The sequence below is a fragment of the Schistocerca serialis genome, chromosome 2 (genome assembly GCF_023864345.2).
Source record: "Schistocerca serialis cubense isolate TAMUIC-IGC-003099 chromosome 2, iqSchSeri2.2, whole genome shotgun sequence".
Taxonomy (NCBI): Eukaryota; Metazoa; Arthropoda; class Insecta; order Orthoptera; family Acrididae; genus Schistocerca; species Schistocerca serialis.
This window is the reverse complement of record NC_064639.1, coordinates 764,584,322-764,612,092: the sequence shown is the minus strand read 5'-3', so window position 1 is coordinate 764,612,092 and position 27,771 is coordinate 764,584,322. Positions and strand designations below refer to the sequence as shown.

Below are 27,771 nucleotides of genomic sequence, written 5' to 3'. Positions count from 1 at the left end.
CCCATTAATGATTTTTTTTTTTTCCAGAGAGTGCTTCTGCTGTTGATACAAGGTTTTCTTTGAACAACGCCCATTTCACTATGGGTAGTGTTAGTATTCCCTCTCACTCTCCCACATTCACTCCCCATCTCCCTCTCACTTTCATGTTTCGTTCTGTAACACCCCTGTGACTGTCATTATGAATACAGGGTGTGCAATATTTATGTTACAGCAGTGTATTAATCTTATAAATCTTACTCTCCATTTGAGATTTCTTAGATAATTTTATTGCTGATTAAACTGGTAACTACATTCCAATTATCAACAGCAGGAGGAGAAATCAGACATAATAACTTTCAGTCTTTATTTACGATTACATATTTACAGTAATAAGATAATGGGAAAATTTAATGTATTTACACTGAATGTTGCATGTGTATATATTTAAGACTTATGGAGTAAATAATAAACAATGTAACTTAGCTTCTAGTTTTCCGTCTGCTGCATTTTTGCACCATGCAACAGTGAACAAAGACGAACTCACTGAATGACACGAGAATGGCTTACTGGCAGTCTTCACACAACAAATGAAATACTACTCATATTATTGCCACAAGCTGTCAGTTACAGTGTATATGAGTATAGGCTATTCCATATTTCCTATAGAAATAGAAAGCATCCAAAGCAAAGTCAGCAGACATCTGGTTAATAGTTCTTTAAAATTTTCTCCATGTACTCTCTCAGTTTGCTTATGTGGACCTGTTCCTGTTGGCAAAGTATCAAAATTTTGTATTATGAGGTAGAAATTAAGGAAGACACAGTTATAAAGTGCAATATAGCAACTTACTTTCAGAGTAGTGTCACGATTTCTGAGAGTTATAATGCCATTCTTCAGTGACGTGTCATTAAGTACAGCAGTGTATGGAATGCCAAGTTCATCATTGCGTACAAATTGTGATTCAAGAGACTTCTTAACCAAATCTGGTAACAACAATGTGGAAATTCCACTATCACGTGTTTGCTTTGTTAAGTAAACTGCAAGCTGATTTAGTTCTTCACCTGCAGATGAAGCTGAAACATATAATGCACACAACAGCTGAATATCGAAGTCTACACACACTGGTATTCTGTATGACTCTACAGCATAATTTTTAAAACTTACTGTAAATGGTGACAGGCTGTTTAATACTGTGTGATACTTCGAGCACAAAGACTGTATCAGCATAAAGAAAAGGAGTGTCACAATCAATGTGAAAAAGATCAGGTCACTAGTGCTATTAAAGGGGTCAATAAGGATAACTACTGTTATAGTTTTGCATTTAGTCTTTCAGAAGGTGCTTTATAAACTGGTAATTGTTGTCTGACTTATCATTTATAAAAATTGTGTGTGTGTGTGTGTGTGTTTGTTTTTTCTGGTTCAGTACTAAACTTTAAGTCACCATACAACAATGTGTGTGAGCTGATTCACAATTCAAACAAAGGCAACGACATTCCATCTCCAGAAGGACCATGTCTAGTCGAGATGTGTGTTACCACAAATCAAACTTCAAGTTTATGCCTGCTTTACTTAATTATAATCACCACATGGAATTAATAAACAATGAAAAAAGTTTGGGCATTATGATATTTTTCAGAATAATTAAGTGTCAATCAGTACTGTGACAGCTGTTCACAGTCTGCTGTACAAGAACTACTTACAGGATGCAGATGCAGAAAAGCTCAATTTGAAAGGTGCTAGCTTTCTGTGGAATCTCATTACTTCCCTTGGTAATCCAGCAAATGCTGTTTCATCATATCCATCACAAAGGAATGTAAATACAGCACGTTCTACAGACAAAGTGCTTTCAACAATGTGAGGTGTAACTTTCTTCCGTCCATCTTTTGCCTGTTCGGAGCATATGGCAAATGTCTTAAAATAAACAGAGAGAGTCCATCATAGACAAGAAATGGTGCTACAACTTCTACATACTTCAAACACAGTTCTGATAGCCAAGTCTTGATCTGCTGTTGTCCAGTAACTTAGTGTTTCCACATTTTGTGAGCCCCATGGGAAATTGGCTTGAATGTGCACTGACTGGCTTTTCTCATTGTTTTGTACATCAGACAGGACAAAACGACTTGGGCAGGCTGAAAACTAGTCACAAGGATTTTTCTCATAAATTATCTACATTCTATTGTGCATAAATCTGAAAATGTTTTTAAATACTATCAATTAGCATCATTACCTTTCTCCACCACATTTTTCTATGTCTTTGCCACTGATAATAAAAATGTGTTGCCTTTGAGGGTGCCACAAACATAAATGTTTTCAAGAATGTGCATTTCTTAGGGTAGAAGTATAGACTTTCATCAAGTATATGCTGCTCTTTCTCGCAATATTTATCTGCACAGAGATTTGGTGTCTCAACTACTACTCCAAATGGCAACTGTCCACTATTTAAATTTCTCACATATTCATATGCTTCTTTCAAGTCTGGTGGAGAAAAAAGAAAAATGAAGAAATTAGAGATAAACATTACTACCTGATGCACTGCATAAAAGTGTAGCAATACTAATAGTTTTCCTAAAAAAATTAGCAATAAGGACTCACTCACAGTGCTTCTGAAACTTTGTTTGCATTGGATCAAAATTCTTTCAAACTGTAATGAGAATAAACTACAATTTCCTGGCATAAAGTTTACCTTCACAGATGGGAAATAGTAGTTTTCTCCTGAATGTAAATGACAGTGCAATTGTTTACCACCACCACCACCACCACCACCACCACCACCAAGGTGACAGAACTATTACTTATCAGAATTGATAACTATGTTCATTTACTCATTCAGTGGTGCATCGCCCATGAACAATAAACTACCAAATGAACAATTTTGGAAAAGAATCACCTTTTAATAATATATGGGATTGCACTGCAGAAATAACTACCATTTTAATCAAAATGTTACATTCTGAATGTACATTACTACGATTAAGCTCACCATGAATAGTATGTCCAGCATCACTTCTGCTCACATAATGAGGGAAGACACCTATTTCAGAACTAATCACATTGGCATGTAACCATTCATGGCATAAAAACTTTTTCAACAGTTCACCAACTGGCCCAAATTTCATACAGTACAAAGAGTTCTCAGAGAAAATTGGTTTTGCCAGTGAATGTCTTTCACATATCTGCAATATTTTCTGCATCTTTAACAATTTTTTGCACAAACTAATTCTATTCTGATAGACTCAATCATTCTTCAGATTTCTTGTCTCTTGGTGTAAACGGAATGTTTCCTGTAGGAGCAACAAAATATTCTTCCTCTGTTACAGAAGCATTTGCCATCACATCCTTCCGCAAGTTTCCTTCTGTAACTTTGTCATCTCGAAGATATAAACTCCTAGAGATGAGAAAAAGAATACCACAATGAAATTAATTGTCACAGCTTATCACTACTGCTTCAGCAAACAAAAATAATGCTTACATGTCAAGAACCGTTATGAGAGGGTCCACATCTGTGGTATCAACCAATCGAATCTGATCTGCAAATCTTATAGCTTCCTCAAGTTGTTCAATCCCTCTCTCATTTGCAAAATCTACTAGTGACAATCTTTCAAGAAGTTCTATGGTATTTTGGTCAATTTTTGTTTCTGGTGGGAGTGAGTGCTTTTCTGTTACTGAGTACACTGGTTTCTGTGGCACTTTAGAAGACAGGAATCTTGCAACGCTCCCAAAGACATATTCCTTTACAATCAGTTGTGTCAGTATTTTCATTTTTTAAATAATGACAGACTGAAATAAAGTCATACCACTATTAGATTTTGGAAAACCATGAACAAAAAATTCCAGTATAAAATATGCAAACAAGAGTGGGTGCAAAAACAAAAAACAGCAGCAGCCTCCTTAACCATTGACCTGTCACGTGGGGTCTTCAGAAGCCTAGCTTCTACATAAATGTCAATTACATACTTTTAAAAGTTTTCCAGCAGTCTGTTACTCTTGGTAGCTTCCTAAAAGGAACAATACTTAACAACCGTGCTGGCAACAATCACTCTTCACACGTGTGCCATTAGGTACTGGCATGTGTTTCTGCACGAGGCTCTAGGGACCCCACACGATGACTAGCGTAAGTGAAGTTCTACAGGTTTCTTTATTTGTTTTGTGACTTTAAGTTTCTTTTGTTACAGTATTTACAGCAATGATTCATTCTGTTGAAGAGCAGTTCAAATAAAATAAACATGGATGAATGATAGCGTGAATGAATTCTGAGATGGCTGGAAGAGGAAAATGACGAAATTATTGGTGTTGAAGAAGATGAAGAAGAGAATGTCAATTTTCCGGTGGAAGTTAGTGGTCACGGCACAGAGTCAAAGCAAGACCGCAAAGATAACAGTTCTCAAGACCATTTTCAATCACCAGAATCTTCATATAGTGATGAAGATGACGTTTCATTATCGAATTTATCGTCACATTATTTGTATTCTGTCAAAAAAAGACGGAACCTACACTCCTTACCAACAGGCTGCTAGAAGATGACTTCATAATATTGTCACAGAACAACCAAGTCACCAAGGCGCAGCATGTGAGGTTAGTAACTCTTTAGAATCTTGATTATTGTTTATTGACTTAGAAATGTTGCAGTACATAGTAGACTGCACAAATATAAAAATAACATCAATGTGGATAAATTATGACAGACAACGAGAACGCGGGCTTACAAATTTGACTGAGTTTAAAGCTTTGTTTGGCATCATGTACATAAGTAGTCACATACTTCGATTGATGACATTTGGATTACTAATGGAACTGACCTTGATTTCAGTTGTGTTGTTATATCTAAACAGCAATTTCAGTTTTTACTTAGAGCTCTTAGATTTGATGACATTCACACACGTTGAGAGCGAAATCTAACAAGACAAGTTGGCACCGATCAGGTGATTATACGTCTTTGTCAATGATTACAAGAAACATTATAGAAACAATGAGTACGTTACAGTGGATGAGATGCTACAGAATTTCAGAGGATCCTGTCGATTTCATCAATACATGCCCAGCAAACCTTTAGTAGATGCTGTTACATTTTACACCAGAAAATTAGAGATTATTTTGGTAAACAGCCGGAAGGACCTTTTTATCAAGACACTTCGACCAACGCACTTGTCAAGTGGCTAATTGCTCCCATATCAGGTAATGGATGAAATGTGACACTGGACAAGTGGTTCACAAGCATTCCTTTGGCAGAAGAACTACTGAGGGATCACAGATTGACAGTGGTGGGTACACTTCGAAAAAATAAACCAAAAATTCCAAGCGAATTCAAGCAGAAAGGTATGCAACAATGCCCAGCAATTTTTGGTTATCAACCAACAATCACTTTGCTGTCTTATTGCCCAAAGAACGAAACAGTAATATTTCTTTCACAATGCATCACACTGGTGTCATAGATGATAGTGTCCACAAAAAACTTCCTGAAATTGTTAAGGTTCCCCCCTCCCCTCCCCCCTCAATAAAACAGAAGGGGGAATTGATGTAGTGAACCAACTTATCCACAGCTACTCTGTTGTGTGAGTTTGCCACTGATGGGCACTGCAGCTGCTCTTTACTTTTATGGACGTTGGTAAGCTGAATGCTCACATAATACTGGACACAGCAGTCAATCAGTCACACAAAATGTAACAAAGTTTTCTTGGAAACATTGGCATTTGAACTGTCGCCCTCAACTGCATTTACGAGCAACTATAATGACTTTCCCTCATGAGTTGAAACAGTGTACAATGTGATTCATGGATGTACCACCTGATGATAATGATTTTGTACCAACGAGAAAGCGTTTCATTCATTGTCCAAGATGAGCAGATAGAAAATTCACATCTATTTGTCATTTTTGCAAGGGTAATATATGCCCAGCTCGTGCCAAACCAGTGTGCACCATATGTGTTCGAAACTAAAACTAGGCCCACTTAGGTGTTTGAAAGTTTATACATTTTTTTATCAGTTCATGTACCTTCGTATTTTTAATTAGTTTTATGTCTGTGTTGAACACAAATAATTATAAGATTTAAAGAAATTGCTTAGTTTGCATAAAGAAAGAAATATCATGATAAACTTGTTCCAAAGAGACTATGTGCACACAACATAAATAAATAACTGTAAGTTAATTACTTCTTTATTTCATTATAGTACTATTGCACAACTAAATCCTATAAAATAATATCCAAAACATACGTCATAACAGCAATAAGGTGCTGTTTATCCTTTTGGGGTCCCGCATGACCCCACGCGATGCCTCACGTTACGAGAAAGACATGATGACGGGTTGAGGTTTAATAACTTACTCAGTTAAATTTTGATAAGCACAAAATGCAGTAAGTAGTAGTGACAGTTTATTGCTGATACCTATGCAGTTTGTTTCTATGATGTCTTTGACTTATCTATAGGTATACCTTGACTTGTTACATGTACCCTGAAGGTTCCCTACCTTGGCAGGATTTGCAGCACATAATAAAGGAATGAATCAATTAATGAATCAACACGTTTAATGGATTTATCACATAGAATTAGCCTTGGATAGAGCATATGGTAGACTTTTGTTTATTGGTAGAATACCGGGGAAGTGCAGTCAGTCTACAAAAGACATTGCTTATGAATCACTTGTGCAACCACTTCTAAAATATGGCTCAAATGCGCAGGGCCCATATCAGACAGGACTAACAGGGGATACTGAACATATACAGAGAAGGGCAGGGTCACAGGTTTGTTTCATCCGTGAGAGAGTGTCACATATCCTGAGGGAACTGAACTGGCAGACACTCTATGACAGATGTAAACTATCCCGAGAAAGTATATTAACAAAGTTTGAAGAACGGGTTTTATATGATTACTCTAGGGACATACTACAAACCCCTTACATATCACTCACATAGGGATCAGGAAGGTAAAATTAGAATAATTACTGCACGCATAAGAGGAAGAAAGTCTAATAACTGATACAATTGATACAATGGGACGTACCCACTGCCATGCACTTCACAGTGGTTTGCAGAGTATAGATGTAGAAATGAGAAATTCAGTGTTCTTTCAGTGTTCTGGATAAACAGTCTTTTTTTTTCTTCTTCTCCTCTGCTTATGCCTTCTATGTTCAGTTGATAAATTCATACTGAAAGTCCAACCTTAAGAATATGAATATCCTACAAAGGACCTCTTTGGTTATCTTTCCTCCATGGACTCTGACGGAAATGTTGTTTAAGTCCCTTTGGTCTCATCTTAATAGTTGTTGCTCATATAGCACCACACAGGGGACACATGCATGGTAAGAGAGGTAATACCTGCAGATGTGAGCCAAAGTCCTTTATCACACACACTCCAAAAATGCCCAATGACGTGCACCACAGAGCCCTAACCAGAGTTCCCCACAATCAGCACTGTGCAATAATTCCCCAGAAAGGACTGTTCATACCCATCATACACTCCTGCCCAAAGCCAAGACGGAACTTTAAAAAAGCTAACTGATCTTAATTTTCCAAACAGATGCCAACATAGAATTTTTTAAAAGTGATCAATGTTCATCCACTACTTCACACTTTAAAGTGTTGACTATTAATTTATTAAGCTGTCTTGGTACCAAATTTGATCAAAATTGATTTAGTCATGAAAACTTTTTCACGTGAAAAAGTTCTGCCCTGGATGTAACTGTGGCGAAGAGCAGCAAACATTATATCACATAACATCTGAATGTTCCCTCAGAGCATTCAGAGGGACAATGGGAGACCTTCACAAGTTGTCTGCAGAAGCTTCTGACTGTATTTCAAACCTGGACTTGGGGCTATGAACCCATTGCAAATTTGATATTGTGTTTATCTGTGTAGAAGTGTACATCTTTGTTGTAAATATGTCGTTTAGCATTTCTCCTTTCGTCATACTTCTGTATATAGGGTCACACCATGCTGTAAATGGAGTTTCTGCATTAGTAGACCAAAAGGAAGGCTACTGCAACCTCCACACTGGTTTCATCTGCTTAGTGACAAATAATGTAGTACACTGTATGACTATAAAGACAGAAAATCTTTATGTTAACTGAGTCGCCACAGAGCTTTTGCACAAGGAGATATAAATATTCCTGACAATGATATAACAAAAAGTCCTGGGTCAGGAAAGATAAAGCGTAGGCAGTAATTGACAAGTGAAAGTAACAGCTTAAAAAAAACCCCACACACAACACAAATGGTAGAAAATATCATGAGAGGAAGGTGTGGGTACAAGAAAAAAAACATAGATAAAATAATTTAAATAAAGAATGTCAGCAATAACAAAGGTATTTCCTTCTAACAGTGATCAACACTATATTATTTGCTATCCTGGGGCAATAAGAAGCCAAAGTCAAGCATCAAATGGAATGCTGAATAAACTTTAGGAAATTTTAATTAAACTAAAACTCTGAAATAATCATTAGAATCATGAAAACCATGTCAATCTTTCTGAACCTAAGGAATTTTATTACTCAAACAGTGAGCTTTTGTTAGATATCCTTAACCAATTCAGGGTTGATTTGCAACACCTAGACACCATGGTGAACGCAAAATCCAAAGAGATTATCTGTCTCATTTGGTTTTATCGAGCCCATTCACAAAATTGACATCTGAATCTGGAGGATAGTACTAACAAGAAAACTAATAAGGTACACTGAAAATAGGATCCAAATGTAAAATAATCAAGGAAGATTTAACTGACAGCATCACTGAAAGGATCCAAATCAACCTGCTAAAGGAAATCGCCAAACAAACCAACTTAGATATCTTCTTCAGGAAGTAATCAACATCAAAGGTGCCCCACCAAAACTTCAGTCAAAATACTGATACATCAGAAAGTAGAAACACTCAAGCATATAGGAGAGCCCACAATGAAAAATGACCTGAATAAGAAAGCATTTGCAGAATGATTATGCAGTCTTACGAAAGAAAACCAAACATCATGCTTTTCAAATACATCATATAATAGTTCTGAAACCACCTGAAACATAATATCTCAGAGGTGGTACAGGATTCCTCAGAAAGAGGGAGAGGCAAGAGTGCAAAATCATTAGAATAATTCTGGAAGACAATTACAAGTCAACAGTTGTTATAACAACAAAACAACCACACAGAAGTTTACAGTAAATTTCAGGAACGATATGCAAAATATGAGCTTCATTTCATGGTTACCACAAAATAATGGGCAGAACAGGTTAACTAATGCGGCCGGTAGTCATGTGTGCAGGTTGCTTGCATGTATGAATGATGTGTGTGTGTGTGTGTGTGTGTGTGTGTGTGTGTGTGTGTGTGTGTGTGTGTGTTTTACTGACGAAGGCTAGGACCAAAAGCTTTATGTAAATGTTTCATTGTGTATGTCTGCAACTTAACGTGTCCTCTTTATGGTAAGTAGCAATCTGTCTTTTCCTACATTGTTGATGTTCCTACATGGAGTCTCCGTTGTTTGATTTAACCAAAAATATATTTGACTTTTACTACAAGACACCCACAAATGACATATCCAAACAGTAGAAATCAAGCACAAAAATGGTTACAAAAAGATATCACCCACCAGTGGGATGAACTGATGTGAGATGAACAATAGCCAAGATGCAGTGCCCTCTGGATGAAGGACTCCACTACTGGAGGAATTTTTGGGCTTAGAAAAAATTGTAGGTCACTGCCAAATGCAGCAAAGTTTTACATGGCCCAAGTAAGATTAAACAAATAAACAGAAGTGTATAACAAAATTCAACAATCCAGGTTGGAATGTAACAGTGTTATGAAAAGGATAGTTGCTGCTCACCATAAAGCGAAGGTACTGAGTCACAGATAGGCACAACAAAAAGACTGTCAAAAGTGAGCTTTCGGCCAACAAGGCCTTCGTCAGAGATTGAACGTGCACAGCGCGCATCTCTGGCGGCTGAGGCCACACAAGTATGTAACAAAAGTAGTCATCAACTCTATTATTAGCTTTAGCATAACAATGTTATACTAAGCATAATTCTATTACAAATGGGTTCTCTTTGTTCTCTATTCATCTGACAACTAACTCACCCAGCAAATTATAGGAGACATGGACTGGTCAAATCTATTTGCAGTATGTCAACTAACTGTGTAACCATCAAGTCAAAGAAAAAGTACATTTATTAAAACACCACCTGTTACCAACTGCACTCGCATTTCAGTACAGTAAGTAAAGGAGAATAAGAAAGCTATTGTACCTGCAACAACATCTTCTATCCCCACATGTCTGCTATTTGCATAAGCACAGCTTGTGATGTGCTACCACTAACTCCACCCCCCCCCCCCCCTCCGCCTCCTGTGCCTCCACAACTGCCCCAAAGCATGACGATGTGGCACGCATACTGTGTTGCTGCCGAGCACTGCATGCAGCCAGGTGAGGGCAGGAGCAGACATCTAGGTATCATGTTGCTGAAGTGTACAAATTTTACAATGTATACACGGTACAACAAATTTAATAATTTTTTAAAAGTGATCAATGTTCATCCACTACTTCACACTTTAAAGTGTTGACTATTAATTTATTAAGCTGTCTTGGTACCAAATTTGATCAAAATTGATTTAGTCATGAAAACTTTTTCACGTGTTATAGTACGGAAGTACGCATTAAAAATACTGAGAATTTTATAAACATTGTATTCATTATGTTGAATTGTATTATGCAGGATGAATCAATCAATAAAAGCATTTTCACAAATATGATAAAGTTCAAATGTTGGAGAGTAAACAGCCTTTTCAAATTTCATCAAAATCCATTCAGCAGTTTAGTCATGAAAATTTAACAGACAAACACACTATCATATTTATAAAACTTTAAATTACAGTATATTTCTTTCCCTGTCCCAATTTTGATGAAATAAAGCCTATATGTTGCTCCAAACTGCATTCAAGTTACCTGTGGAAGTCCCATGAAAATTTGCCTAACAGTTTTGGGGGTTAGCGTGTTCAACCACGCAAACAGGATGGCTTTAAATAAAACTTAATTACAGTATCTTATTTACTGTGATCTTATTTTGTTGAAATAAAATCTATATGTTGCCTCGAGCTAGACTTTATTTACCAGAGAAAACCCCATGAAAATTCGTAGAGTAGTTTTGGATATTAGTGTGTTCAAATACATATGATCAAATACATATGACAGTTTTACAGTTTTAATAAAAGTGCAGATAAGAGGCATGCACTGAATGGATATTGACACTAGTAAGAGGAACACAGAGAGAATGATGTCAAGTGTACATTAAATATAGGAGGTACGTCTGCAGAAGAGTGTGGGGACAAAAACAATGAAGTCATGACCAGGAATTATACTCATGTGGACGCAGAATCGAGTAGAAATTTGCATCTATCTGGTTTTCTTAGGCACAGACCACCACTAATATTTAAGATATTTAAGTAGTGTCCATTTTTCTAAGCTCAGATAAATTACAAATGGGACACCAAACTCTGAAATTTAAACGTCTCTTCCTAGCGTAAAAGGTGATTATAATTAAACTTTCAAAATGCTGTAGAAATAACACCACTGATCACAATGATGTCAAATTGTAACGGAATATTATCAGACAAGGGGGAAAACATACAGCTGAAGAAAAAAAAAATTAGTGTGAAATTGATCAACAGATGGTGCTGTATGTGTCAGAATATGTAAATGAAAACACCTGTCGTGCGCATGATCCACTGAAGTTGGTATAAACATGCCAGGTACACAGCATTTCCTTCTTTTGCATCTGCAACGTTTACCATGACCCTCTCAATGCAGGATTGCACTCTGCTTGTAAAGCTGTATTACATGAATGATGACTGAACATGCCGCTCTGCAGCAGTTCCGGACTCTAAAGGTTTTGAAAAAAGGCGTTGGTCTGATGACTACCATGCGTCTGGAGAAAACGATTTGGAAATTCAAAAAGAAAGGTTCTTTTGTTATGCAATCTGGTAGAGGGAGGAAACGAACTAATTCGATGTCAGTGGAAGCAGCGGCCACAGCAATGCAGGAGGAGATGAGTGGTGGTGTGCAAACATATAGTGCATGGAGAACTGCCCGAACATTGGACATAGCCATGAGCACAGTGCATAAAATCCTATGGTGCGGGTTTACGGCATCATTTATCATAGGGCCATATTAATTTGAAGAGAGAGGTGCTTCCAGTCCTGTTACCTGTACCACCACTGTAAGTGCTACAAGTGTCTTTTGTGCTACCACATCATTCCAGCTCTCCAATAGCGTGGATGTGTGGAAGGGATCATTTTTACGCAAGACTGCGCAACTCATTGCAAATCCAGTTAAGCAGCTGGCTGAAGTGCCATTTCAGAAATGCTAGAATTATCAGCCCCCATTTCCCCACAGCCTGATCGTCCCAATCACCTGATCTTAATCCATGTGACTTCTAGCTGTGGGGCTATCTGAAAGATGTCGTGTTCAACGTTCCGATTGCAAACTTAGCTGCATTGAAGGCATGCACTGCGCAATACATTTTGAATGTGACCCTGAAAACACTTCAATTAGTTGTGAAACATGCTGTTTCTCGATTTCAACTAGTTGCAGAAAACAGTGGACAGCATATTGAACATGTTCTGCACCTGTCACATGGAGATTAATAATCTGATTTGATTCTGACTGATGCTTTTTATATGGTTATTGGCCTCAGGACAATTAAAAACCAATGTAAGTGATGCTTTTTATACGCTTTTTGGCCTTAGGACTGTTAAAAACCGATTTTTCCCATCCGATGTGATATGACCTTGCCGTGGTGGATGGACTTACGCAACCAACAGTATCACACCTGTACACCCATGCACACTGAGTAGTACAGTTTGTTTAACATCAAACGTACACGGTAGGCATTGTTGTATGATTCATTTGTCATTTGTAGTCAACCACTATTAAACTATGATGCTTACAGTGCCATCTATTGCTACATTTTGTAACTATTTATTTTTATTACGCCATATGTTTTCCCCCTCCTCCGATAATATTCCGTTGCAATTTGACGTCATTCTGACCAATGGTGTTACTTCTACAGCAGATTGAAAGTTTAACTTTAACTATAATCACCCTGTACTTTAATATTCTTACCTGCATATTCCGCCCCCCCCCCCCCCCCCAGATACGTGAATGCAGACTTTCTCATAATATAGTACTCATTAAAAGTTCTGGGATTTAGGCATATACAGCCAAATGGAAGCTTTAAGTGTTGAGATAGTATGTGTTCCAATATTTACAGAGTTTGAACTGCTGAAAAACAGTGAAGCTTACATAATACTAGGTACAGAATGCTGCGTGAAACTTGACATTGATAGCTGTGAGATTGTGAGGGAAATTTTATGTGTATATCAGAAGGATAGGGTAATGAGAAATGGAAGTGGTGTATTTGTTGCAGTAGACAAACTCAAATCCACTGAGCCAGAAACTGAAGCTGCATGGGAGATTGTTTGGGCTAGACTCAGTATCTGGAATAGGCATAAAATGATAACTGCATCATTCTATCACACACCCAACTCATCTCCTGATGTAATTGAAAACTTTAGAGAAAATCTCAGTTCACTTACAAGTAAGTTCCCCCAACCATATTGTAATCATCGGTGAAGACTTTAATCATTCAATGATCAATTGAGAAAATAAGACATCCTTTGAAACAGCATTAAATGCCTTCTCTTGGGAACTACCTAGAACAGATACTTTGAAACCCGCTCATGATGGAAATACATTAGATCTAATGGCAGCAAATACTGACTTATTTGAGGATGTCCACATAGAAACTGGTATCAATGACCATGACTCAATTGTGGCAACAATGATTACCAAAGTAAGGACAACTAAAACAAGCACAAAGATATATACATTTAGTACATTAAATAAAAAATCAGTAGTCTGATATCTCAATAAGAAACTAACTTTCAGAAACTGAAATTGAGGGTAGGAAAGCAAAAGCTTAAATACTTAACTCCATTTTCAAATGTTAATTTACAAAGGAAAACTCAGGATAATCCCCCAATTTAATCCTCATACTACTGAAAAGATGAGTGAAATAAGTATTAGTATCAGTGGTGTTGAGAAACAAGTGAAATCATTAAAACTGAATACAGTTCCAGAGCCCAATGGAGTCCCTATCAGATTCTACATTGAATTTGCGGCCAAGTTAGCCTCTCTTCTAACTATAATCCATACATCTCTAGAACAAAAACCATTCCCTGTAGTTGGAAGAAAGCACAGGTAACACCTGTTTACAAGAAGGGTGGTAGAAGTAATCCACAAAACTACCATCCAATATCCTTGGCACCGATTTTTTGTAGAATCTTAGAACATATTCTGGGCTCTGAGATATCTCTCTACGCCAAGCAGCATGGGTTCCAAATACATTGATGGTGTGAAACCTTACTCCACTATCTCACGACATACTGAAAGCTCTGGATCAAGGCAACCAGGTAGATGCAGTATTTCTTTATTACTGAAAAGCATTTGACTGAATACCACACCTAACCTTATTGTCAAAAGTACATTCACGTAGGATATCAATGAAATTTGTGACTGGATTGAGAACTTTCTGGCAGGGAGGCCACAGCACATTATCTCGGATGGGGAGTTACCATCAAATGCAGAAGTAACTTTGGATGTGTCCCAGGGAAGCGTTTTGGGACATTTGCTGTTCACCTTTCAGACAATATTAATAGTAAAATCAGGCTTTTGCAGATGATGTACTTATCTAAAATTAAGTCCTACCTGAGAGAAGCTGCATAAATATTCAGTCAGATCTTGATAAGATTTCACGCAGTGCAGAGATTGGCAACTTGCTCTAAATGTTCAGAAACGCCTACACAAAAGATGACAAAGTAAATATTCCAGAATTCGAATCGAGAACAGCTGTCAATATGAGTAATGTAGAAGTAAATATCCCCGGAGTAGTGAAGCAACATAAATTACTTAATAAAAGCAAGTTTTCTGCTCCAGACTGTATACCAGTTATGGTTCCTGTCGGAGTACGCTGATGCATTAGCTCCATACTTAACAATCATATACAACCATTCGCTCGACGAAAGATCTGTACCCAAAGACTGTAAAGTTGCACAGGTCACACCAATATTCAAGAAAGGTAGTAGGAGTAATCCAGTCTAATCTAAAAGCCGTAAATTCAACTAAATACCTAGGTATTACAATTACAAACAACTTAAATTGGAAGGAACACATAGAAAATGTCGTAGGGAAGGCTAACCAAAGACTGCGTTTTATTGGCAGGACACACAGAAAATGTAACAGATCTACTAAGGAGACTGCCTACACTACACTTGTCCGTCCTCTTTTAGAATACTGCTGCGTGCTGTGGGATCCTCACCAGATATGACTGACAGAGTACATAGAAAAAGTTCAAAGAAGGGCAGCACGTTTTGTATTATCACAAAATATTGGAGAGAGTGTCACATAAATGATACAGGATTTGGGCTGGACATCCATTAAAAGAAAGGCGTTTTTCATTGTGATGGAATCTTCTCACGAAATTCCAATAAGCGACTTTCTCCTCCGAATGCGAAAATATTTTGTTGACACCGACCTACACAGGGAGAAATGATCACCACGATAAAATAAGGGAAATCTGAGCTCGTATGGAAAGATATAGGTGTTCGTTCTTCCCACATGCAATATGAGATTGGAATAATAGAGAATAGTGAAAGTGGTTCAGTGAAACCCCTTGCCAGGCACTTTAATATTATTTGCAAAGAATTCATGTAGATGTAGACTGTACACTTCACAAAAGAAAAAAAAAAAAAAATGTAGTAACCTATGACTGTAATATCAATGATTCACAGCTGGAATCGGTCCAGTCATACAAACAACAGGGTGTAACACTGCAGGGATATTAAATGAAATGATCACATAGGCTCAATTGTGAGTAAAGCACATAGCAGACTTCAGTTTATTTATAGAATACTGGGGAAGAGCAATCAGTCTACAAAGGAGATTGCTTACAAATCACTCATACCACCCATTCTAGAATAATATTGCTCAAGTGTGTGGGACCAGTACAAATATGACTAAAAGGGGATATTGAAAAATATACGGAGAAGGCCAGTACAAATGGTCACAGGCTTGTCCGACTAGTGGGTGTCACAGAAATGCTGAAGAAACTGACCTGGCAGACTTCTGAAGATAGTAGTCTTTCTCGGGATAGTTTAGTCTAACTAGCTAAGTTTCAAGAACTGGCTTTAAATGATGACTTTACGAATATACTGCAACCACCTACTTATCAATCACGCAGGGATCGTGAGGACAATATTAGAATAATTACAGCACGCATAGAGGCATTTAAACAATCATTCTTACCACACTCCATATGTGAAAGGAATGGGAAGAAATTCTAATAACTGGTGCAATGGGACGTATCCTCTACCATTCACTTCATGGTGGATTGCAGAGTACAGATGTAGATTATTTATTAGTGATGTGCCACCTCCACCTAGCCTGAGGCAGCTGGAGCCACGGACAGTTTGTGGAGGTGCACCACTGTTATAAATACTGGGACATTTATAATATCTCGACCCTTTACCAGAAGATGATGAGTATCACACCTGCAGAAATGCTGTGGTATCTTTAAGACTGCAAACCAGTTGGAAACCCGTGAGCTTTTCGTCATCAACAATGGAAGCTAACATAGTGGTACAGCTTCGCTGGTTCTGTGAACAGGTACTGTGCACTGCTAGTAGTAGTAGTAGTAGTAGTAGTAGTACAGCCCCCATAGAGGTCAATACATTTTCTGTATCCTGAAGAATTTACCTCTAGCAGCAGATTCCTGAACCTGTTATTATGATTATATGTAAGAGCATCGGGATCTGAAGAAATTTATACAAGAGGAGACAGTATTATAATACTGCCATTTTTTTGAAACATTTCTTTATTGTGTAACGGTAGTGAAATTCCTGAATGGAACAATATAAAAAATAAGGGAACGGCAACCACTGATATATGGGAGAGTGATGCGAGGCACATAGGCCCACATAACAGAAAACAGTATTCACTACCTTTTGAGCTCTGGCTCTTATTCTAGTAAAAGTACACAGAACCACACAGGTATCCAAACGCACAGTATCAGACTCAGCACCACTGATTACTGAGATCAGTTGCCTGGGCTGATGGATGGGAGGGGAGAGTAGGGAAGGACGCACGAGGCAAGGAGGACATAGTTGGGTAGTGCGAGACAGCAGTGGGAAAGACAGACGACTCACTAGACAGCATGACAGAAGGAGTTCTGAGAGGATAGAGGATATAAGAGATATGGAATAGGGAGATGAGGGAGAAGGGTTAGCCGAGGTTTAGGGAAGGGGAATTGTGAGAACACAGGATATGCTGGAGAGATAATTCCCACCTGTATTCGGAGCATCTTGTCCTGGAAGGAAGTATCCAAAAGGCACATTTAGTGAAGCAGTGAAAGCCATTTGTGTTGTGGTGTGCTGTCTATTTGGCAACTGCATCACACTAAGTTTGCAATTGGCCACCATTTCATGGTGACCATTCATGCAAGAAGACAGTTGTGACTTCTGAAATTTTCCCAGCATATTTCTTCTTCCAGTAATTTTCAGATCTGCATCCGGATACCACCAACATTCTGCCACGATATTTCAGCCCAGAGACATCCGGCCATCCTCACATGAGTTGATGAAGTACTGAAGAGACCTGATGCAGTCATGGTATTCATAACGAATTCCATGCATGCGAACAGTACTGGCGGTTTACGGTACATGCGTTAGGAGGTGACGTGCGTGAGGCAGCCAAGTTGTATGTGCTGCCCTCAGTGGTGAAGTAAGAACAAACTAATCGCAAAGTATCAACTGAGCATGTCGATTACATTGTGACAGCATCATTTTAATAACAGGATTCCAATTTTTATCAAGCTGAAAGCCGTTGTCACAATTCATTAAACTATCAGCAAGACATTATTTCCATGGATTCTTTAATTACAGAGTCCCAGAGGCTGGAAACTGGTGCTAAAATTTTGGTGTTGTTGTATTCAATTGAATGTCCCATGGAAATGCAATGTTCTGCCACTGCTGATTTTAAAGGTTGCCACAGATGGGTGTTTTTTTTTTTTTTTTTTTTTTTTTTGTTTGTGGTTTTAGGGCGCAAAACTTCTATGGTCATTAGCGCCCAGCCCGTGACATAGAAAACAGGAAAAAAACAAAATTTAAAATCAGCAGCAATGGGAACAAAATCATAAAATTTGAGTAACTAAAGGCAGAAGGAATGCTTAAAAATCCACTATAGAAAGGGGTTGGTTGTCCCCCAAAAAAAAGCTTCATATGACTGACGTCATTTCACTGTCACTAATAAACTGTAGAACGCGGTCAGCTGAGCGCGTGTCATCTGCTAAAATCGACGATAGATCAGGCGATAGCTGTAGACGGGAGCGTAACGGATTAAAATAGGGGCATTCAATTAAAAGGTGTCTGACCGTCCACAGCTGAGAGCAGTGGGGACAGAGTGGGGGAGGATCACCGCTTAAAAGATGTCGATGACTAAAAAGACAGTGCCCTATCCGGAGTCGAGCTAAAATTACCTCCTCCCGACGACGCGTTCGGGAGGAAGAGGTCCAAGCGCAAGGAAGGGCTTTCACTTCCCGCAATTTATTGTGGGGAAGTGTTGACCAATGCGCATGCCATAAATGAGCAGCTTGGCGACATAAAACGCTCCGTAGATCGGTAAACGGAAGAGACTGAATAGCTGGCCGAGGAAGAGAGACTGCAGCCTTGGCCGCTATATCGGCCGCCTCATTTCCACAGATACCAGCGTGTCCCGGGAGCCAGAGGAACGCCACTGAGACGCCCCCCAGGTGGAGCAAGCGCAGACAGTCCTGAATCCGGTGGATCAGAGGGTGCACAGGGTAAAGAGCTTGGAGACTTAGGAGAGAGCTGAGAGAATCTGAGCAGATTACGTACTGTATCCGCTGATGGCGGCGGATGTAGTGGACAGCCTGGAGAACAGCGTAAAGCTCCGCAGTATAAACCGAACACTGGTCGGGAAGCCGAAAGTTATTTGGGGTGTCGCCAACAATATAGGCACTCCCTACACCTAACGATGTTTTCGAGCCATCGGTGTAAATAAATGTGGCTTCCGTCATTTGTGCACATAGAGCAGCAAATGCCCGACGGTAAACAAGTGTAGGGGTACCATCCTTGGGAAATTGACATAGGTCTCTGAGCAAGTTGATACGGGGACGGAGCCAAGGCGGTGCTGTACCCCAAGTTGTCAAGAAGGTTTTAGGAAAGCGGAAGGAAAGAGAATGGAGCAGTTGACGGAAGCGGACTCCCGGGGGTAGTAGGGAGGAGGAGCGGCCTGCATACCCGACATCAAAGGAGGCGTCGAAAAAAAGGTCATGCGCTGGATTAGCAGGCATGGAAGACAGATGGCTAGCATAACGACTCAGAAGGACTGCCCGCCGATTGGACAGCGGAGGTTCAGCAGTCTCAGCATAAAGGCTTTCCACAGGGCTGGTGTAAAAAGCTCCAGATACTAAACGTAATCCACGGTGGTGGATAGAGTCGAGACGCCGAAGAATAGACGGCCGAGCAGAGGAGTAGACTATGCTTCCATAATCCAATTTCGAGCGCACTAAGGCGCGATAGAGGCGGAGAAGGACCACTCGGTCCGCTCCCCAAGAGGTACCATTCAGGACACGGAGGGCGTTAAGCGAACGCAGACAGCGAGCCGAAAGATAGGAAACGTGGGAGGACCAGCACAGTTTTCTGTCAAACATAAGACCCAAGAATTTAGCGACGTCGGAAAACGGAAGGTTGACAGGACCTAGATGTAAGGAGGGCGGAAGAAACTCCTTACGTCGCCAAAAATTTACACAAACGGTCTTACTGGGTGAGAAACGGAAGCCGGTTTCGATGCTCCACGAGTGGAGGCGATCGAGACATCCTTGAAGACGTCTTTCAAGAAGGCTGGTCCGGTGAGAGCTGTAGTAGATCGCAAAATCGTCCACAAAGAGGGAGCCCGAGACATCAGGAAGGAGACAATCCATAATTGGATTAATGGCGATGGCAAACAGTACAACACTCAGCACGGAGCCCTGGGGTACCCCGTTTTCTTGGGAGAAAGTACGGGAGAGAGTAGTGTTCACCCGCACCCTAAATGTGCGCTCTGCCATAAATTCGCGAAGAAAAAGGGGCAGCCGGCCTCGAAAGCCCCAAGAGAACAGTGTGCGGAGAATGCCTGTCCTCCAACAGGTATCGTATGCTCTCTCCAGATCAAAAAATATTGCTACCGTTTGGCGTTTCCGGAGAAAATTGTTCATGATATAAGTGGAGAGAGCAACAAGATGGTCAACGGCAGAACGATGCTTTCGGAATCCGCATTGGGCTGGTGTTAAAAGACTGCGGGACTCCAGCCACCAAGCTAAACGGTAATTCACCATACGCTCCAAAACCTTACAGACACTACTCGTGAGAGAAATGGGGCGATAGCTAGAGGGAAGATGTTTGTCCTTTCCAGGTTTCGGAACGGGAACGACAATAGCTTCCCGCCATCGCCTGGGAAAGGTACTGTCGGTCCAAATTCGATTATAAAGGCGAAGGAGGTAACGCAGGCTATGGGTTGATAAATGCAGCAACATTTGAACATGGATACCATCCGGTCCTGGGGCGGAGGAGCGAGAAGAAGAGAGTGCATGTTGGAGTTCGCGCATGGAGAAAACAGTATTGTAGCTTTCGCGATTGTGAGAGGAGAAAGCAAGATGTCGCACTTCCGCTGCACGTTTCTTCGGGAGAAACGCTGGCGGGTAATTTGAAGAGCTCGAAATCTCAGCAAAGTGCTGACCCAATGAGTTAGAAATTGCGACGGGGTCCACTAAGGTATCATGCGCGACAGTGAGCCCAGAGACCGGGGAGAAACTAGGCGCGCCTGAGAACCGTCGAAGCCGACTCCAAACTTCCGAGGAGGGAGTGAAGGTGTTAAATGAGCTAATAAAGTATTTCCAGCTTGCCTTCTTGCTATCGCGGATGACGCGACGGCATCGCGCACGGAGCTGCTTATATCGGATACAGTTGGCCAAAGTTGGATGGTGACGGAAAATGCGAAGAGCACGTCGCCGCTCACGTATTGCGTCACGGCATGCCTCGTTCCACCAAGGAACTGGAGGGCGCCGGGGCAATTCGGAGGTGCGTGGTATTGAACGTTCCGCAGCTGTGAGAATAACGTCGGTAAAATGTGTGACCTCATCGTCGACGCTGGGAAAGCGACGGTCATCGAATGTCGCTAGAGACGAAAAAAGTGTCCAATCGGCTTGGGCAAACTTCCAGCGACGCGAGCGCATATATGGCAGTTGAGGCTGCAGTCGAAGAACACATGGAAAGTGGTCACTCGAGTGTGTATCATCAAGGGCGAACCATTCGAAGCGCCGAGCTAGCGGAACAGTACCGACCGCAAGGTCCAAATGAGATAAATTTGCCGTGGAGGCAGACAAAAATGTGGGGACCCCAGTGTTGAGGCAGACTAGATCCGCTTGGTGGAAGACGTCTAGCAATAGTGAGCCACGTGGACAAGGATGTGGAGATCCCCAAAGCGGGTGGTGGGCATTGAAGTCCCCAACCAGCAAATAGGGGGGTGGAAGCTGATCAAGAAGATGAAGGAGATCAGCTCGTGCCATTGGTGTAGACGATGGAATGTATACCGTACAAAGAGAGAACGTGTATCCAGAAAGGGAAAGACGGACGGCGACAGCTTGGAAGGAAGTGTTTAAGGGGATTGGGTGATAATGGAGAGTATCATGGAGCAGAATCATGAGTCCTCCATGGGCTGGAGTGCCTTCAACAGAGGGGAGGTCATATCGGACGGACTGAAAATGAGGGAGAACAAAGCGGTCATGGGGACGCAGCTTTGTTTCCTGAAGACAGAAGATGACCGGCGAGTAGGATCGTAAGAGGATCGACAATTCCTCCCGATTGGCGCGAATGCCGCGGATATTCCAGTGGATAATGGACATAGGGTGAACAGAAAATGGAGGAACCTGACCAAGGGTGCTGTCAACTCAACGACTGCTCAGAGCTTGCGACCGACAGCATGGAATGGCATGCAGTCGAAGGCAGAAGATCCTGATCCATAGGTTGGTCAGGAGCAGCTCCTGCCACAGATGGGTGTGTCTTTCGTGTTCTACACAGTGTTCGTGGACTGTTTGTGTCATCTGACCTATATATGCAGAGCTACACTCACAGGGAATTTTATAAACACCAGGCTTCCTCAATTGTAAATCGTCTTTAATGGATCCAATCCATGGAAATACGTCTTGCTGATAATTTAATGAATCGTGACAACAACTTTCAGCTTGATAAAAATTGGAATCCTATTATTAAAATGATGCGGTCACAACGTAATAGATATGCTCAGTCAATACTAAGCGATTAGTTTGTTCTTACTTCACCACTTCGGGCAGCCCACACAACTTGGCTGTCTCGCGCATGTCACCACCTACCGCATGCGCCATAAACCGCCAGTACGATTCGCATGCGTGGAAATGATGGGATCTGGCTGCAAGCCCGAAAATTACTGGAAGAAGACAGTTGGTTATCTGTCATGCCCACATAGACTACTGCACAGTAACTGCAGCATAAATGATATATAACATGGCTGATTTTACATCTGACCCTACCTTTTATAGGATAGGAAATGCCTGCAACAGGAATGTGGCACGAGGTGGTGGGTCACTGTATGGGACAAGTCTTTACCTGGGTCATCCACAAGGCAATGACACAGGTGGTGCAAGATTGATGGCAGGACTGGAATAGGAATAAGGATATTCTATAGGTTGTGTGTGCAGCAAATCACTACTTTGGAAGATGAGTGCATGATGAGAGGTAGTTGAAATACTAGCGAAGGATGTGGCTGAATTTTCCGAGGCCCTGATACTGAGAGAATAGATGAGTGCCGTTCAGAGGCTGGTTAACAAATTACTGGTGTTGGAGGAGATGACATGGAAGATCTGTTTATGGATCAGCTGGATAGTATATTGCCTGTCAACAAAGAGTCTGGTAAGTTATCAGTAAATTTCGATAACTCCTGCTATCCAGTGCTATATGCAGCATTCATGGCTGGCAAGGCTATTAGTAAAAGACTTTTTTACATGGAATGGGGACAGATGTCAAAGGGAAAGGTACTGCTGGTGGTTGGTGCACTTCATAAGAACAGACGTGTTTATGGAACCAAATGAGAGCTGGAAATCAACATGTACGAAGATGGCTCATTATGTTGAGAAGATTCAGGTGAAGCTGATTTTGGAGTAGGTTTCAAGGTTGTGGAAAAAGGAACAAAGGTTATCCTTGCCTTGAGCCCATATCATAAATGAATCTGAAGTTTAGGCCTATAGATTTGAAATAAATTTGGGACGCGATGTGGTTAGCTAGAATTACAAAAAAGGTGATGGGTTTGGTATCAGGAGGATGCCGAGGAATACACATGGTATGTTGGTATACAAGGACATCACATTCACAGTGACCAACACAAAGTCTGTGGTAATGGGACAAGAACTGTGGGAAGGTGGTGAAGGAAGTGAATGGTGTCCTGGATGCAGGATGGGAGGTTACAAACAACAGTTTGGAGGTGTTGGTCAACAAAGGCAGTAACCATCAACAATGACACAACTATTAGGGAGACATGTGGGATTGGGTTCGTGGAGTATGTAAGGGGTAGGACCGCGGGAGTTGCTGGTGTGAGGAAGGAGACAGATTCAGGTGTCAAGTTTTGGGATGGACCTATGGCCTTGAGAAGCTGCTGGAAGTCATGTTCGGCTTCTGGGATGGAATCATAGCCCTAAGATTTATGTGCAGTAGGTGCAGTAAGTTGGTGAAGATCCAAGCCACATAATCACTGCAGTTCATGACCAGAGTAGTTGAGCCTTTGTTCACGGGAGGTATGATGGGATTTGATGGTCTGGATCGTTTTCATGTTACAGATAACTGAGTATTCCATAGAAGTGATGTTTGACTCACTAAGGTGGGATTTGGGAAAATAAGATGAGGCCAGGTTAGAAGTGAGGAATTCTTGAAGGACAACCAGGGGATGATTGTGTGGGAGGGAAAGATTATCATAGTTGGAGGGAGGTTAAAACTGTTCTAAAACAATGTTCCATGTGGAGTTTTGTTTGGCTGTTGTCAGTGAGCTGCACGGCAAAGAAATGTTTCAACTACGGAGAACGAGTAAAGGTGAGCAGGTCCTTTACAAGTCCACTATGGTTCAACTTATGTTTTGGGCTAGAGGTGATGCCTATAAACAGTATTGGGACTTCTGTGTGTCTCTCCTGCTCCTCCTCACATTACCGCACTACACCGCCCGTGTCTTGCGTGCCCTTCTCTGAACCCTCCACACATATATCAGCCTAAGCATCTACTCTCAATAATCGATAAGCCCCACTCGATAATAAAATATCACTGAGGATGGGGTTGTGTGCGTTTTGGTGACTGTGTGGATGTCTGTTCTACCAACTAAAAAAAAAAGAGCCAGAGCTCAAAAGCTAGTGAACACATACCACATATCAGTTGGCTAATGGTGGGCAGCTTCCTTTTCCTTATTTTACTTTAAAAAAGTAAAGATTTGTGCACGAGAAGGACACTAAACGTACGTCCTAAACAGCAATTATAGTAATATACTCAGTAAAATGATTAATGAAAACCAATTCATCTGTAATGTTATACGTCTACTGTGTTACAACTGCTTTCATGTGTAACTTCATCAGGTTGCCAAACTGTGTTTAAGTCATGACGCGAATGATCTGGTTATCATATGTAATGTCAAAGACCAGTTCCAAAAACACTGATTATAAACTATCTGTCAACCACCTGATAGAAGTATGCACTCTGCACACAGTTTATGAATAAATGTGTGATAATACAGAAGAGAGAGTTTCTGTTAATCACTAACATTAGTGTCAGCTGTGGTGCTGCACATGATCAAGATTATTCTCAATATATTTCTGAAGGTAAATTACATTGATTATACTAGTAGCATACATGAAAAATGCAACTTGTTATATAATTAACACAATTATGTACACCACTTGTTTTGATTAATCTGCAACTACATCACCATATGATTAAATCACGAGTGTCCAGCAAGTTAGGAAATAGAACCAAAACATATGCACAAAATATATTTCTATTCATATACCAATTATGTTAGGCTCACATAAAATACTAAAATCTGGAAACAAGAAAAGAAGTCACAACTTCATAAAAATATGTTTCCTAGATATCAGCCCAAAAAAAAAAACAACCAGCAAAAAATGACACTGATTAACAGTCTTCAAAGTGGAGAAACAAGGAATAAAATTCAAAAAATGGCTTATATGAATTGCATTATACAGCATCTGCTTAGAAAACTTGTCTTTGTATCATATTCTGGGTTTACTGCATTATTTTCATACCTTTAATTTTTTAAATTGTGACCTGCATAATTCAAAGTTAAACAAAATGTGTTTTGAAAGCTTTATTTTGGGATTATTTGTGTAAAACTTGATCCAGACCCGGCATTCAACCAGATGAAAGTGGAAAACCACCCTAAAAACACACCGACAGACCTGATTTAACATTCTTCGACTGAATTGAGACATTCTTGTCTCCCAATTTGTCACATTACTGTGTAACCTTGCCAAATGGGTTGCAGTAGTCTTAACTTTTATGACTGCTTATTCCACTATGTTTCACTCTGCAGAATTTTTAGAAGGTACAAACTCCGAGAACGAACATTTTTTTGATCTTGAAATTTCACTATTGTCTTCCTTTCTTAGACTAGAAAACATTTTCCTCTTTCTGACTTTTTCATTTGGATCTACACATGAAGCACACTTGAGCACATCTACAATATAAAATGACCATGTTCTGGAGTCTACTAAATTTGCTTTACTGTGTAAAACTGAATACTGTTTCATCAAAGCATCATTGCACATATCTGTGGATGGGCAAAACTCACAAATTTACGTTTTACTGCAGGAAGAGGGAGAGTGTCCTTGGAGGAATAACGGACAGGTAATGCCAAGGTATGTTACAGCGATAATTTGCTACAGTACTTAGCATCAAGATCTCTTACCAATCCCTTGCTGCAACTTGGAAAAGACTGTATAATTAAGTGACACGGGAAAGATTGTGGAATTTTTCCAACACCATAATTTAAAGGTTCGCAACTGCCTTCACGACAACACAGCACCAAAACTGATGCTGCGACAAGGAAACAGCACCATTTCTCATGCACAACCTTACAGACATAAAATGCTAAGTTATATAATGATTGCTAAAGTAACAGCATTTCCCCATCACACTTAGCAATTCTAAAGCTGTGGTTAATAGAATCTTAGACAATCACTGATATAGATAAACAAGGAGTATGTAACAATTTAAAAGCGTGGAACCCTGGCTCCTGGAGGAAGTAAGTGATCAACTGTTGCCACCCCCTTTCAGACACCTACGGGCATGAGTGTGTTGTAATTTGGGGGGGGGGGGGGGTTTGACATACAATTACAAAGCAAATATATCACGCATGACTTTAAATGAATGGGAGACACAAATATAATTTTGTGTGGGCTTCGCTCTCTTTTCTGGATTTGATATGATGTTATGTAGTAGTCTGTTGCAATCTTCAGTCCAAAGACTGATCTGATGTATCTGTCCACATCAGTCTATCCTGGAAAAGCCTCTTCATCTATACGTAACGACTGCAGCTACATCCGTTTGAACTTGCTTGGTGTATTCTTGCCTAGGTGTCGCACTACAGTTTTTACCCTTCGCACCCCCTCCAGTTACCAAACTGAGTATTCCTTAATATCTCAAGAAGTGCCCCATCAACGAATCCCATCTTCAGTATACTTCTATATCACCCCAATTCAAAAGAAGCTTCTCTTCTTGCACTGATCGCTTCTCATCCACAATTCACCTCTATGCAAGACTACACTCGAAGCAAATTCAGAAAAAAAGACTCTTCAATTTATACTCTTAGGTACTTTGGTGCAGAAACATTTAACAAACTAACATCTAACATAATGCAAGAATCTGGGAATCCCTCGGAAGTCAAAATTAAGAACACCCCGCATCTAACCTGAAATTTCCTGTTGGCTAAAGAACTAGCAGTATTCATTGTAAACCTGAATTGACAGTGGTAGTGTACTGTACTCAAACCTCTGGTTGTAGACAAAGTTAACTATTCTTTGAAAAATAAAATTAGTTAACCATTACCCACTGCTCTCACACGAACGGATATAAGAGACAAAAGATGAGTATGCTTCCTACACAGTACACAACTATACATTCATTCTAAGGCATGAAAAAAACTGCTTTAAAAAAGAGAGTACGCCGAACATGGTAGTAGAAGACTACCTGCTCCTTTCAAACCCCTCCGTACTAAAATATAATCACTAACCAACTAACTCGTTAAACTATTGGCCTTCGGCAAATAAATGGTGCACTAAAAACATAGTCATAGGTAATAATACTACAACTGCCAAAGTTTCTATTGCGAAAGCTGCGCGCTCGACATTTTTCTACCTCTCACTGGCATTTGAAATACATTTCAGAAAATATAAATAAATCCTGCCAATGCGGCAATTTCTATCCGTGATAAAATTTGTTGCACAATAGTTTTGTAAGATATTTTTAAAAGCCTATTTCTTTGACATGTCGCGTTTTATTGTAAAATGTAAATGTCAAGATTTCGTGCAATAATAAGCAAGAACTCATCGCAATTAACTGAAATTTTTACTTAAAACGCGGTAAATCGTATCGCCGATCTTGCTAACAATGATTTGGGGTCTAGGGTCTTGTCAA

General features: G+C 40.1%; 1 protein-coding gene across 4 annotated transcripts; it reads right to left on the bottom strand.

Annotated features, from left to right (window-relative positions):
* Positions 1 to 329: 329 nt before the first annotated feature.
* On the bottom strand, positions 330 to 27,423 carry LOC126457984 (DNA polymerase subunit gamma-2, mitochondrial). 4 transcript variants are annotated; one of them, XM_050094746.1, is made up of 7 exons: positions 27,368 to 27,423; positions 2,958 to 3,362; positions 2,205 to 2,452; positions 1,949 to 2,113; positions 1,678 to 1,864; positions 827 to 1,050; positions 330 to 744 (listed from the first exon to the last, which is right to left on the bottom strand). In XM_050094746.1, the coding sequence occupies exons 2-7, from the start codon at positions 3,166 to 3,168 to the stop codon at positions 685 to 687; spliced, it is 1,095 nt and encodes a 364-aa protein (XP_049950703.1). In that variant the 5' UTR covers positions 3,169 to 3,362; positions 27,368 to 27,423; the 3' UTR covers positions 330 to 684. The 4 variants fall into 4 exon arrangements, with proteins under 4 accessions (XP_049950703.1, XP_049950704.1, XP_049950705.1 ...); XM_050094747.1 differs by having other exon boundaries at positions 27,325 to 27,401; XM_050094748.1 differs by lacking the exon at positions 27,368 to 27,423 and adding an exon at positions 27,184 to 27,289.
* Positions 27,424 to 27,771: the final 348 nt, after the last annotated feature.

What these genes read in the sequence shown, in the direction of transcription:
- LOC126457984 (XM_050094746.1), bottom strand. Translation starts at nt 3,168, where the DNA reads ATGCAGAAAATATTGCAGATATGTGAAAGACATTCACTGGCAAAACCA. An exon ending in CTATCAGAACTGTGTTTGAA is followed by an intron (nt 1,865 to 1,948) that starts GTATGTAGAAGT and finishes TGCTCCGAACAG; the next exon opens with GCAAAAGATGGACGGAAGAA. An exon ending in CTTTTCTGCATCTGCATCCT is followed by an intron (nt 1,051 to 1,677) that starts GTAAGTAGTTCT and finishes TATATGTTTCAG; the next exon opens with CTTCATCTGCAGGTGAAGAA.